This window comes from Lacerta agilis, chromosome 8 (assembly GCF_009819535.1).
Source record: "Lacerta agilis isolate rLacAgi1 chromosome 8, rLacAgi1.pri, whole genome shotgun sequence".
NCBI classification, from domain to species: Eukaryota; Metazoa; Chordata; class Lepidosauria; order Squamata; family Lacertidae; genus Lacerta; species Lacerta agilis.
Genome location: NC_046319.1, coordinates 79,420,796 through 79,435,393, shown reverse-complemented (window position 1 = coordinate 79,435,393; position 14,598 = coordinate 79,420,796). Strand labels below are relative to the sequence as shown.

The following is a 14,598-nucleotide window of genomic DNA, read 5'->3' as shown; positions in this document are numbered from 1 at the left end:
GGGTTTTAGGAATGCCTGGCTCTCAGGCTACTGGGAATTCAGGACTGGAGTTGTGAGTGACCATCACACCCTTCTGAGGTCTGGGAGAGAGTGCGGGCAGCTTCTACACTCCGAGTAAACAACAGGGGTGTGGGTTGAATGGGAACCAGTGTGGTGTAGTGGTTAAGAGTGGTAGACTTGTAATCTGGTGAACCGGGTTCGCGTCTCCGCTCCTCCACATACAGCTGCTGGGTGACCTTGGGCTAGACACACTTCTATGAAGTCTCTCAGCCCCACTCACCTCACAGTGTGTTGTTGTGGGGGAGGAAGGGAAAAGGAGATTGTGAGCCGCATTGAGACTCGGGTACAGATAAAGCGGGATATCAAATTCAAACACTTCTTCTTCTTCTTCTTCTTTCTTCTTCTTCTTCTTCTTCTGGGTTCCCTGGCTCAGGACCTTTAGAAAAGTAATCCCTTCATCCCAGGCTTCCCACCTGGGGCTGCAAGAGAATGGGCAGGACGGTAGCAGCAGCTGCTGGAGAATAGAACCCCCTGGTAGCCCTGCAGGGCTGTCATTTTGCAAGTGGGGCAATGCAGCGGGTGCGAGAAGCCTCGTGTTGGGCGCTCCCTTTGGTCACAATCCCCATAGGCAGCTCCACAAGGAGCTGTGCCAGTGTGAACCACCATGGGGTGAGAGTGGGGGAATGAGCACCCAGCTAGCAGGTGGGCTGTTGGGGCCCACAAGGAAGTGGCCGGCTTAAAAAGCAGAAGCTCCCCAGTGGGACTGAGACCCTTCTGTCGCCCAGGGTGGGGAGCCATGCATTGGTCTGGGTGGGGCGTGGAGCGGTCCCTAGACAAACGTGCCGTCAACGCCTTCTGCAATTGGATAAAGAGTTTATTATTGCTGTGGTCAAGTGTGTTTGTGTGCATCTGGCGCTGCTGGGAGGATAGAGGCGGGGAGGGGGGGCAGGCTGCGGGTTGCCAAGACAGACTGGCAGGCCTTTTTGCTCTGGAATAGAGGGGACTTCCCTTCCCCCCCTCCGCCCCATCCAGCCTGGTGCACCTTTTCGCACTGCCATCAGGGCTCCGCATAGTTCGGTAAGAGTAAGGTGGCTTTTATTAAAGCAAGTAGCTTTGGGCAGCGAGGAACAGTCTATATTTAGTGGCTACAAAGGAATCTGTTTCGAGGTCCCCCGGCTGGGGCCATCTCTCTGCTGCGCCTGCCCTCTTCCGGGGTGGGGGGGTGGGGAGGGCCCGCGGGGGTCAGTGGTGGCTGGCGATGTGTTGCAGGTACGGCTGCAGCTGGTGGCGGTTCCGGGAAGCGTGCAGCACTGCCTTGAGGGGGCCCCTCTCCATGCCATGCTCTGCCAGCCAGTTCTCCTTCGGCAGCCAGCTGGTGGGCCCAGGCAGCTGGGCGGCTGGCTCGTACACCTCTGGCTGCGCTCTCTGCCAAAGAGAAAGACGGCACCGCGTTACCGGACCCACCTCCAACGCCCTCCCCTGCAAGCTAGGTGGCTATGGGGGTCCCTTCCAACTCTGTAGTTCTGTGGTTCTGTGTTTCAGTCCTGGTGCTCACAGAGGCATGGGCGTACCCAGGGGGGCAGGGGGGGGCAGCTGCCCCCCAGAAGCAAAAAAATATATAAAAATTAAATGGTTATCGGCAGCCTAAAAGGAAAAAAAAAGCTCTCCTAGAAAAGCTCAACTACTGGTCTTTCTCCTCCTCCCAAAATCTCAATAACAATTGAGCTCTTGGCCGACTCTCTCTCTCTCTCTCTCTCTCTCTGGTGTGTGTGTGTGTGTGTTGCGCCGGCTGATCCTTGCAAGGGAGCTTTGGAAACTGAGTTCCCTTGCAGGTGAGTAGTTCCTTTGTGAGGGCTGAGGATCCTGGGAACTGAGTTTTTCAGCCATTTGGGGCTTTCTGTTGGGGGGGAGAAGTTTTTCTGTTTTTTGAAGCTGTTTTTGTTTGCTGTTTACATAATGTGGTCAGTAATCTAAAAACGAACCAAACCCCTAAAAAAACGGGGCATTCCTCATCCCCTAAAAAGGTCAACAACGTTGAGCTGAACCCCAAAAAACGGGGGTAGACCACTGCTGAAAGTAGATCACAGTCTCTTGGGAGTTGGCCACCCCTGGTATAAGACATGTAACTACAATAAAAAATTTTAAAAAATTCAACCAAATAATTGTAATAACTACCGTAATAAAGCACTGCTATAATTATATATAATTTTTTTAAAATGGTTTCATTTGCCTTTCCGTGCTGAAATGTTACAACCTGAATGACCATGGCTTGCCCCCCCCCCCCCAGTTTTGATCCTGGGTACGCCCCTGCACAGAGGGCAGGGAGTGGGATATGTTTCAGGGCACTTGTGAAGCAGTAGCTCTAGGTGATTGGAGATAATAGCTATATAGAATTGTAGAGTTGGAAGCAGGGGGGAGGAAGGGGGGTGATGGGAGCACACCGCCCCCATCGGTGCGATCCCGGTGGGGTTCCATCGCAGCTGCCCCCCCCCCGCACTGGGCACCCCGCCCCAGAACGCACGCCACGCCCCTGCAGGCAGCACGCCACACCCCCAGTATGCGTTCCCCGCCCCATTGGGCAGTACACCACGCCCCCAGGACACATGCCACGCCCCGTCCCCGCCCCAGGTGCCAAAGAATGAAGCTCCACCACTGGCTGGAAGAGGTCCCCAAGGGGGTCATCTAGTCCAACCTGCTGCAATCACAGCTACAAAATCCCTGACCAGTGGCTATTCAACCTCTGCCCGGAGTTCTATCTAGCATTATGAATTTCCCCCATAGCATGAATAGTTTTAGAAGCTTCTTTCACTTACGTTTTCTCTAAAGTCCCAAGCACTGCAACCTTTCTGGAATAATAATATTCTCTCCCTCCTTCCTAACCTTTTCCTCGTATTATCCCCTATTACAGACTCCCCCACCTTATCACACCTGTTGGTTATCTGTCCCTTTTTGGAGGTGGGGAGTAAGGCAGTTGGCCCTTTCCCCCAGCTCTGCTATATCCACTGGGAAGTGGGGCCCGTTGGAACTGCAACCCGTTTCCTGATGTGCCTGTGCCCATGCGCAGCCTCACAGGAGCGAGATACTTGTTTCACTCTGCATCTCTTCCCAGAGGTTGGGCTCTGCCTCTTTCGCTGCTGCAGCAACAAAGCTGGCACAAAATTCTCTCCCCACAAGACCCAGGAGTACCCACTGGTTCACTGGAGTAGGCGGGACCTGGCGCTGTGACCTGAATTTCACCTGGATTTTGTGATAATAGGACAGCTGTGTCCTTTCCACCATCGTCAAGAGATGGAGAAATTCTGCTTTTCCCTGCTGAATATTTTGGTGTCAGGCTTCACTCCCCACCGAACCCCCATTTATTTCCATCTTCGCATAATTTTCCTCTGCCGTTTACCTCCAAGCCTCATTCACTCATTTTAATAGCCCATCTTTCCTCCAGGGAGCTCAATGTGATGTACATTGTTCCCCCCCTCCATTTAATCTCCACAAGGCTGAAAGAGACAGTGGCTGGCCCCAGATCACACCCAATGAGCATCATGGCCAAGTTGTGGGGGGCAGGATTTGAAACCCGTATCTCCTAGCGGCTAGCCCAACACTCTTAACCACAACGCCACCCCTGGCTGTTGGCACCTAAGCCTCATTTCCAGGTCTCCCGGCAGCTCCTGTCAGGTAGCATGGGCCTCCAAGCCAAAACCGCAGCAAGGCGAGTGAAGCCGTGGTCCGGGCAGGTTGGAAGGAGCATGTCTGTGCTGCAATCACCATGTGCCAAGCAGAAAGGGGAGGGCAGGCTGGGAATGCCCCGTTGTGTTGGGGCGGGAGGGGGAGGTCGGTGGCCTGCAAGCGGCTGGCAAGTTGTTTCTATGGGGAGCAACTCTCGACAACCAAGCTCTGAAGAGTGCAGATTCCCCCCTCCCTGTTACCTTGCTCTTCCCATGCCGTGAAAGGATTCCCTGCAAAGCAGCAGGCCTTGAGGGAGAGGGACTCCTGCACCTTCAAACCACCCTGACTTCACCCTGGCCTTTTAATGTTAGGTTCCTCCTGGCTCAGGCTTGTATGGAAGGCAGGAAAGATTCTACACCAACAGTTCCCAGAGGGAGGGAGTGGTCCACCCTCTGGGGAGACAGTGAATTACCTAGTGGAGGGTGCTAAGAGGCAAGTGGGTGGCAGGGAGGTGCTGGAGGTGGTGATTTATGGCTCCTGCTAAGGGTCTTTAAACCAGACACTGATACCATCCATCCATCGTGTTAGGAATTTACTGAATTTGCTGAATGTGGTACCCAAGACTCGTGCCAAAGAACTGTCAGGTTTTTGAAAATCGGGCATCTCTGGACCAAGTTAATCAGTTTTGCTGAATTAATTCAGTTAAATAGTTGTAAGCGGCTTTTGAATAAATGGTGAATGTTATAATTTTTATGGCGATGCTACCTTCCTTGGTGGGTCATGCCAATCGCTGGTCTGAATAATGCTTCTAATAGGGTGGGGTAGGGGGCACTGGGGAGAAGTTTGTGGAACCAAGGGGGCATGTGTGGAAAGCAATACAGGGCAAAAGGGGTCACCGTTGGTCTGAGAGCAGGTGGGCAGCCTGATTTTTCTATCTGGGTGGAGGGGAAGGGAGCCTAACCCTGGTAACTAAAGTATTGCCAGTGTTTCCAAGAGGCCTTGCAGCACCTTCCAGACCCTTCCTTCTTTCACCCTCTCTTGGCTCAGCCCACTGCCCTGGAGGCTTGGTGGTCGCCCAGTTCCAACACTTGGGGACATGCCCTGGACTCTTACATTGGTACACAGGAACACAAGGACCTGCTGTATACAGAGTCAGGACATTTTGGCCCATCTTAATCAATATTGTCCACACGGACCGGCAGTGATAGCCCTCTGGGGTTGGCTCTCAACAGTGGGTGGGACTCCCATGAGAGGTGGTGGACTCTCCTTCCTTGGAGGCTTTTATCCAGAGGTTGGGTGGCCATCTGTCATGGATGAGATTCTTGCATTGCAGCAGGCTGGACTAGATGACCCTCGGGGTCCCTTCCAACTCTACAAGTATATGATTCTGCCAGACCTACCCAGGGATGCTTTGGCAATTGAACCTGCAACGCAGATGCACTGCCCTGAGCCATGACTCTTCCCCAAGACCCATCTTCAGCCGAGACCCATCCCTTGCCTCAACTTTTGGGCTCACGGCTCCTCCGAGCCCCCCACAAGTCATCCCCCCCGCCCTGCTGTGGCCCCTTCTCCCCAGCCCTCGTTACCTGAGCGGTGGGCGAAAGCACCAAGCCCCTGGGGTAGCCAGGGTCTTCCCTGGCGTTGGACTCTGGCAAGGAGGCTGTGCTGGTGTTGCTTTCCTTCTCCCATGTGGGGGGCTCCTCGGGGGAGTACTGCCCCAGCAGGATCAGGTTCTCGAAGGTGGGGTCTGGCTTGGCATGGTGGGACGCCTTGCGGTGCCGGGGGCTGCCACGGCGGTTCCGGTAGTAGGCCGGGATGGGCTCTTGCTGCGGCTGCTCCTGGCGCAAGCGTAGGCTCTGCGGGACAGGCTTGCGCCGGCCGGATGCCACCTCCGGGGGCCCGGGGTGGGTCGGCTCATACAGCCCCCCGCTGGGCCCTTCTCCCCACACCTTCAGGGGTGCCTCCTGGCCGGCCTCGGCGATGCTGAGGTCATCCATCTGGCTGGTGGTCCTCTGGATGCCGTGGGCGCTGTTCTCCTCCTGGAAACTGTCGCGCATTGAGTAGAAACGCTCTTCTTCCATGGCGCCATAGAGCTGCGCCTCCTCCTCGGCCTTGCCATGGTTGGGCAGCGACTCGTGGAGGCTGCGCAGGCAGAACTGGTAGTACTGGGTAAGGTCGTAGTTCTGCTTCAGTGGCTGTGTGGAGACGTACGGGTGCTTCAGGGCAGCGCTGGGCGTGATGCGTTCGTGTGAGTCCCAGGTCAGCATGCGCTTGATGAGCTCCACCATGCTGCGCAGGTCAAAGTACTCGGCCAGGGCCTCCGTGTCCGGGTAGATCATCCTGTGGACGTTGACCGTCTCCATCTGGTCCAGGGACTTGAGCACATACTTCCTCCTCTCCACTGACTTCACCTTGGTATCGGCCAGGTACTCCGCCGGGGTCTTCAGCTGCCAGGAGTTGACCACCTCGGGGTGCTGGCTCCTCTTGAAGAAAAGGTGAGCCTTCCTGGCCGCATTGAGCAGGGCGGGTCTAGGCATCCCCTGTGTCTCGCAGATGTACCGGATCTGGTCGTACTCGTTGTTGCCAGGGTAGAGGGGCCAGCCCAGGTGCAGTTCGGCCATCACACAGCCCAAGGACCAGACATCCACCTTCTCGCAGAAGGGCAGGCCCAGCAGGATCTCAGGCGCCCGGTAGAAGCGGGACTGGATGTAGGGCTCCTTGACGTAGCGCACCTCGTTGAAGATGCTGGCTGAGCCAAAGTCGATCACCTTGACTCGGAAAGGGTACCTGACTTGGTCCACCAGCATGATGTTTTCGGGCTTCAGGTCCGCGTGGATGATGGAGAGCTCCTTCAGCTTGGCCAGGGCCCTCAACACCTGTATGGTCACTGTCCGGATGTGCCGGACGGGCAGCGGGGAAAAGTTGTGCTCCTTCTGGAAGTCAAAGAGGTTTTGCTCCAGCAGCTCGAAGACCAGGTAGAACTTGAGCTCGTCATGGAAGAACTCGTGGAACTGGACGATGTGGGACTCCTCCGAGTCCACCTCGGACATGGTCTGCAGAAGCTTCAGCTCGTTCTTGATAATCCTGCTCCGGTAGGAGTCGTTCTTCAGGATCTTGATGGCCACCATCTCGCCCGTGCTGCGCTTCCAGCTCTTCACCACTTCCCCGAAGGTGCCCTTCCCCAGGATCTCAAACACGTCGTAGAAGTCCGATTCCGACTCGATTGTGACCATTGTTCTGGGCTTGCCCAAGCTCAGAAACACGGGTGCAACGTGGCTTCTTGCAAAGAGAGGTTCAGCCGCGCCCTGGAGCCAAGAGAACCCCGGCCTGACTCCGGAACGAGAGATGATGCAACAGTCACTCGGTTCCAAAGTTGCCAAGTCGAGAAGGTTCTGTTATGGAGGTGGGAGGAGGGAGCCGACTCCACCAAGGGGGTCCGCAACAGCACTTTTTTTCCTGTGCTAACAAATGCTTTCCTGCCAATGTGAAACCGGGGGGCGGCGGGGGGGGGGGCACTAGCAAAGGACACCTGAGATATGGCCATTCTGTACTCCAGGGCCAGGATCGGGGTCCCACATGTTGAGTCTTGATTAGATGCATTTTAAGAGGCAGCCCTCACTTCAGGAGGCTTCAGTGTCCATAGATGTGAATGAAGATGACCTCTCGCCAAAAGTTTGGTTCTTCATGTGAACGTCTGTAAGGAGGTGGGAGTTCTTCCTTTATCTCCACACCCACACCGCCTTCAGAGCATGTGTTGTGTGACTAAAAAGCACTTTTAGATCTCTTGGCATGCAGTGGTCTCAGGATCAATCCCCAATGGTGTCACCAGGTGGGGCTGGGAGAGGTTCCTGCCAGAAACCCTGGAGAACTATGGCTGCCAGTTTGTTTAGACAATACGGAGCTAGGTGGATGCATGCTCTCAGTATGAGGCAGCTCAGTATGTATCAATGTGCATCTTAAAAGTAGGCTGTGGAGCCGACAGCTCCTCCAAACATCTGTTTGTGCTGTGCCTTGTATCTCCCTTGCCCCCCACTCCTTTCCTATGAAAAAACTGCTCTTTAGCGATAATTCGGCAGAAATGGCTATCTGGGGGAAACCCAAATTGTTGTTTGTGCTGACAGAGAGCGGTTTCCCCCAGGGGAAAGCAGTGGCCAAGAGGAAGTGTGGCTAAGCCCCAAGTTAACTTCCGCCCCCCCCCCCACTTTTGTTGCAAGAGTGAGCATTGCAGGCCAAAGCCTCCCCCCCTTCTACCCCCTAAGTATCCCAGCTCCTTTCCCCAAGTGCAAGGGAGCCTAGGTAGGCCTCTGGTTAAGAGGGAGGCTCTGCCCATGGCTTCTTCCTTGTGTCTGATGTTAGACAAAATTTTGGGGTTGGCTTATACTGCCCAACTCCCCATTAAGGGACCTAGTATCCCCCTAGGTTCATTATCTACCAGAGAAGAATGAGTGGAGGCAGGAACTAATTGGAACAAAATTTTGGGGTTGATGAGAAAATTGACCATTAGTGGATTTGAGGGATTAGTAAGTGAAAAGAACTCCGCCTATTTGGAAAGGTTTTGTCAAGAACTTCCTTCTACCTGCTTTAGAGGGGGTCTTAAAGGGTTGAACTGGGGGCTAAAGTTTGTCCTGGTCTTGCTTTCATGTACCATTTCAGATCTGTGGTTTATGCAAATGTATGTTTACCTTGTGCTCTTAGGAACATTCGTCTTATTTATGAAACCTTAAAATTCCAGTAAGAGGTGAGCTCTTCGTGGCCCAAGCCTTTCTCCCTGCAGCGGTGCGAAGCCCTGCATTGTGCTTTCATAGTCTCCTAGAACTGCAGAGTTGGAAAGCACTTAAAGGATCATCTAGTCCAACCCCTTGCAATGCAAGAATTGCACCCCTGACAGATGGCCATCCAACCTCTACTTAAAAACCTCCAAGTAAGCACAACTGGAAAAGGACTGTAGAAGATTATTCCAATATATGATTACAGCAGCGAGGTTGTTATATGCACAAACATGGCAATATGGAGCTCTACCTACTGTAGAGGAATGGTTGAGAAAATTATTGGACTTATGAAGGATAACAACAGATAGAACTGGAGAACATCAGAAAGAATACGATATGCAGTGGAATTGAGATGATGATGAGCTTTTCAATACTTGAAGCGTGGGGAGTCCCATAAAAAAATTAATTATAATTTGGCAGAATATTTGGATTATATGATTTGCATATGTATAATTTGGAATATTTAATACAATTTGATGGAATTGTTAATTTGGAAATTTTAATAAAAATGATTTATAAAAAAGAGAAAATTATTGGACTTAGCGGAGATGGCAAAGCTAATGTGTTTAATTAGAGAAAAATCATTATTGACATTTACTAAGGTTTGGAATCTCCTTATTGACTTTTTACATGAAAGAGAAAATGAACTTGTGACATCTGGATTTGAAGACAGAAAAATATCACCGGCTTGTAGATAATAAAATAGTTGGACGTTAATGAGTGGATACTGTATTTAGCTGCAGGACAGAGAACCAGAAGTCGTTTAATCTCTCCCCCCCCCTCATTTTTTTTCTTTTTCTCTCTCTTCTGTTTCTTCCCCCCTTTTTTTCTTTCTTCTTTTTACTACTGTTCCTTTTTTAAAAAAATCTGCTGTATCAATAAAATATACTTTGTATTTGGTGTGAACTTTTGTGTCTCTGTAGACAAATAAAAATATTTCTTAAAATACAAACAAACAAACAAACCTCTGAGGAAGGAGAGGCCACCGTTTTCTGAGGAAGCCTGCCCTCGTCTTCCACCCAACCCCTTCCCAAAAATGACGGGGGCTCTGAGTGAGATGGCTGCAGCTCCCCCCAGCCAGCCTTTGCCCATAGCTGTGAGGGGTTTTTGGTCAGGCCAGCTCACCCAAAAAGAAAAGTACATACAGTGCCTCCACTTTCAATTCATAGAGTCTTTTACTAGATGGGGATGACCCCCCTTCTGGAGACAGGCAGGTTCTTCGTGTGTCTGAGAGAAACGGTTGCCGGTTTTGTGAGGATTTCCCCTTGGCCTCGTCCTCTCCTTCGCCCTGTTTCCTGAGGGAGTTTGCCCCCTGAGTTTCCCTCTTGGCTGCTCCCCTTCCCAGCTTCTCATTCACACACACACACACACACACCCATTGTCTGGGGCAGGGAAGAGTTTGAGGGCAGCTGGATTCCACACACACCCCAAGGCCAGGCAGGCCCAAGAGGAGCCCACAGAGGCGGCAGGGCCAGATGGCGTTTCCCGCCCTTTCACGAAAAAGGCGGGAACGCCATTTTGTTTCTTGCGGAGGCCCCAGCCGCTCCCAGAGACGCCATGGCTTCCTTGTGGGCCTTTTGGCTCTCATGCTCTCAGGGCTCTCTCCTCCCAGCTGAAGGAGAGCAGCACCTTCGGGTGCCAGCACTCACAGGGTGTCCTCAGCTGCCTTCCTGTCATGAAGGCTTTGCCTCTGCAGGGCAGCCTCTCTCCTCATCAGGTTGGCCCAATGGAGGCTCTCCATTGCGAGATCACAGGCAAGCGGCCAGAACAGGCGAAGGGGGCAAGGAGGGAAAGCCCCTCTCTGTGTATGAGGCCTAAGAAGGAGAATAATAATAATAATAATAATAATAATAATAATAATAATAATAATAATAATGGCTTCTTCTCCACAGAGGTGGAGGGTTCCCTCAGGGCAGTTTGACCCCTGGACCATCTTGCTTCGTCACCCCAAGAGTCAACACAAGCAGAAGGGGTCTAACCTGCAGAAATAGGGGAAAGACAAGGCTGGAGACTCCCTTTCTGGCCCCTCGAATTTGGGGGGCCCAGGAGTCCCCTTGTTTATCTTGTATTTCCAATGTAAAAACCAGGACACCCCTAAAGTTGTTGGGCTTTTTTAGGGCCAATTTTCCTACTTTCTGTGTGAACCTGTTTAGTGTTGTGGGATGGGGGAACCATCTGGTTGCAAGGGAGCCCTATAGGCCAACCTGTGGGAAGGAGAAGGGTTCCACAGTGTTCTCGAAACTACCAACATGAATTTGATGAACTGCGGGGCGCAGTGGAACTGTTATGCTCTGGTCCATGGGGTCACGAAGAGTCGGACATGACTAAATGAGTAACCAACAACAAAAACAACATGACATTTAGAAGACATCTGAAGGCAGCCTTGTTTTGGGAAATTTTTAAAGACTGATGTTTTAATGTATTTTTAATCTTCTGCTGGAAGCCGCCCAGAGTGGCTGGGAAAACCCAGCCAGATGAGCGGGGTAGAAATAATAAATTATTATTATTACTACTACTACTACTACTACTATACTGATGCCAACTGCACCCTGAAAGGACTGAGACCTGAACTCTGAGGTCAAACACTGCCTTAAAACATCGTCAACCCCTTCCCAACCCCATTTCCTTTGGTATTACTATATTATTTTTTCATTCTAATAAAGCATTTTCCTTCTAGTATTTGCTACTTTCCCAAATAAATACAACCTTCCTTGTGATATGTGGAACCTCTAAATAAACATACATATAACTATTTGTATCACCATGCAGAAGTATAATCCGTTCCAGAAGACGTTTGAAAACCAAGGTTCAAAGGAAACAATTGAAAAACATGCAGCGGAAGACATCCGATGTCCGAGGCGCATTCGAAAATGGAAGCAATTACTTCCAGGTTTTCGGCATTCGAAAACAGAAACGTTCAACTTCTAAGACGCTAAAAAAAAACCCGAGGTTCCACTGTACATCAAATAAACTTTGTCTAGTACCATATCCTTTAGATGTCACTATATAACCGTGCTTCTCCCGCCTTACAATCAGCGACGGAAATGAGGATGGAAACTTTGTACCTGGGATGCAACACTCTATTGAAACAATGCAATGAGATTCTATTCCCTCTTATTCTAATTGCCCCAGCTAAAAAGCTTGCAACCTTTGCTGTCACCTGCTCATCTTGTTCTGCCAAGAGAAAGGAAACTGTGATGAAGGCATTAAACACCTCGGCCAAAAACTTGCAAGTCACAGTAGTAGGAATTAATATGAGGCACAAGATGTGACAAAGAACCCAGCTGCAATCCTCACGTCATACGAACTGAAGTCTCCTAAAATTAAATCTGTATAAAGTCACTACTATAATTTGTCCCCAATGTGAGTTCTTTGATGGGAAACGAGGCTGGCCCTGTGACCGAAGCTCTTTCCACATTCTTGGCACTGAAACAGTTTAACCTTGCTGTGAATTCTTTCATGGATCTTGAGTTTAGCCTTCTCAATGAATCTCTTTCCACATTCCAAGCACTGATAGGGTTTCTCCCCTGTATGAATTTTGTGATGGGTTGTAAGATGGGCGCTCTGGGTGAATTTCTTTCCACATTCCAAGCACTGATATGGCTTCTCCCCTGTATGAATTCTTTGATGGACACTGAGAAGGCCTCTTTGACTGAAGCTCTTTCCACATTCAAAACACTGATATGGCTTCTCCCCTGTATGACTTCTCTGATGTACAGTAAGCTGGCCTTGTTGACAGAAACTTTTTCCACATTCCAAGCAGTGATAGGGTTTCTCCCCTGAATGAATCCTCTGATGGACAGTGAGGTGGCGCCTGTAAATGAAGCCCCTTCCACATTCCAAGCACTGATAAGGTTTTTCCCCTGTATGAATTCTCTGATGGGATGTTAAACTGTCCTTTTGACTTAAGCTCTTTCCATACTCTTCACACTGATATGGTTGCTCTCCTGTATGAATTCTTTTATGGGAAGCGAGATTACCCCTATTATTGAAGCTCTTCCCGCACTCTAGGCACAGAAAGGTTTTTCCCCTTGTATGAATTCTCTGATGGACACTGAGCTTGTTTCTCTGAATGAAGCTCTTGCCACATTCCAAGCACTGATAGGGTTTTCTCTCTGTATGAATTCTCTGATGGGAAGTTAAACTGCCCTTTCTTCTGAATCTCTTTGCACATTCCAAGCACTGATAAGGTTTCTCCCCTGTATGAATTCTCTGATGTAGAGTAAGCTGGCCTCTTCGAGTGAAGCTCTTTCCACATTCCAAGCACTGATAAGGTTTCTCCCCTGTATGACTTCTCTGATGGACATTAAGTTGGCTTTTCATTCTGAATCTCTTTCCGCATTCGAAGCAATGATAAGGTTTCTCCCCTGTATGAATTCTCTGATGTACAGTAAGATAGCTTTGGAGACTGAAGCTTTTCCCACATTCCAAGCAGTAATAAGGTCTCTCCCCTGTATGAATTATCTGATGGAGATTGAGCTGCCTGCTCTGACTGAAGCTCTTTCCACATTCCAAGCACTGATAAGGTTTCTCCCCTGTATGAATTCTCTGATGTACAGTAAGCTGGGCTCTTCGAGTGAAGCTCTTTCCACATTCCAAGCACTGATAGAGTGCTTCCCCTGTATGAATTCTCTGATGGGAAGTTAAACTGCCCTTTTGACTGAAGCTCTTCCCGCACTCTTGGCACTGGTAGGGTTTCTCTCCTGTATGGATTCTCTGATGCGCAGTGAGATTGCTGCTCTTACTGAAACTCTTTCCACATTCCAAACATTCATAGGGTTTCTCCCCTGTATGACTTCTCTGATGGACATTAAGATGGCTTTTCATTCTGAATCTCTTTCCACATTCGAAGCAGTGATAAGGTTTCTCCCCTGTATGAATTATCTGATGTACAGTAAGGTAGCTTTGGTGACTGAAGCTCTTTCCACATTCCAAGCAGTGATAAGGTCTCTCCCCTGTATGAATTATCTGATGGACAGTGAGCTGGCTGCTCTGACTGAAGCTCTTTCCACATTCCAAGCACTGATAAGGTTTCTCCCCTGTATGAATTCTTTGATGTACAGTAAACTGGCCTTGTTGACTATAGCTTTTTCCACATTCCAAGCAGTGATAAGGTTTCTCCCCTGTATGAATTCTCTGATGGACATTAAGATGGCTTTTCATTCTGAATCTCTTTCCACATTCCAAGCAGTGATAAGGTTTCTCCCCTGTATGAATTATCTGATGTACAATAAACTGGCCTTGTTGACTATAGCTTTTTCCACATTCCAAACAGTGATAAGGTTTCTCCCCTGTATGAATTCTCTGATGGGAAGTTAAACTGCCCTTTTGACCGAAGCTCTTCCCGCACTCTTGGCACTGATAGGGTTTCCCCCCTTTATGAATTCTCTGATGGACAGTGAGCTGGTTTCTCTGACTGAAGCTCTTTCCACATTCCAAGCACTGATAGGGCTTCTTCTCAAGGGGACTTCTTTGATTTGAAGTGGAATGGGAGCTCTGACTGAAGCTCTCTCTGCACTCGGAATATGGATATGACTTCCCCACTGTGTGGATTCTGTCGTGGTCTCCCTCGTTCTTCAGCTCGAATTCATCACCACCTGCAACTGAGAGGGAAACGGATTACAGCCTCAAGAAGCAAAGGAGCACCAAATCATGGAGCAGTGCTATTTAATGCTTCTGACCCAGGAATAACTAAAGGGAGTTAGATGTGAGGTCTTCCTACAGGGTTTACTGTCTGAGATTCAAAAAGCCTGGTTATTTTCTGGGATGGATTTTGTTTGGCCCAATCATGGGATCTGTGCCATCTCCAATGTCACCCGTCTCTTTAGTCAACCAAGGACAGAAAGAAGCAAGAACAGAAACAAAAAATCTGACAGAAGCTACTTCAACTTCCTGAATCACTTTGAAGCCTACATTGAAGAAGGCCTTGTGCAGTTTAGAGGAGCCTGAAAAAATACAGAGAGGTATCTTGTGTACCCCAGAGGTCTTCGGCTGAGCTCCTTTCCTCCTGCTCAGCACCCTACACCTCTGGTGGCCCTGGCCCTATGAGGGGAGGGAGAGGGGTCAGCCTTCCTCCTCCTCCTCCTTCTCTGCATCTGGCCAGATGCTTCCCAGCCCTGCTAGAATCATGGCCCTGATGGGTGGCTGTGGGGCATGATGATAATGATAG

At 50.1% G+C, this 14,598-nt stretch overlaps 2 protein-coding genes across 3 annotated transcripts in view; both read right to left on the bottom strand.

Annotated features, from left to right (window-relative positions):
• Positions 1 to 1,078: 1,078 nt before the first annotated feature.
• HIPK4 (homeodomain interacting protein kinase 4) lies at positions 1,079 to 7,092 on the bottom strand. Its single transcript, XM_033158506.1, has 2 exons — positions 5,247 to 7,092; positions 1,079 to 1,425 (listed from the first exon to the last, which is right to left on the bottom strand). The coding sequence occupies exons 1-2, from the start codon at positions 6,891 to 6,893 to the stop codon at positions 1,243 to 1,245; spliced, it is 1,830 nt and encodes a 609-aa protein (XP_033014397.1). The 5' UTR covers positions 6,894 to 7,092; the 3' UTR covers positions 1,079 to 1,242.
• A 3,853-nt stretch (positions 7,093 to 10,945) lies between these two features.
• The window catches only part of LOC117051818 (zinc finger protein 850-like), an 87,183-nt gene continuing 83,530 nt past the window's right edge, over positions 10,946 to 14,598 (bottom strand). For both annotated transcript variants that reach the window (XM_033158502.1, XM_033158503.1), the window contains exon 3: positions 10,946 to 14,026. In XM_033158502.1, the coding sequence (XP_033014393.1) occupies positions 11,775 to 14,026 (2,252 nt within the window). In that variant the 3' untranslated portion in view covers positions 10,946 to 11,774. The remainder of the gene's footprint in view (positions 14,027 to 14,598) is intronic.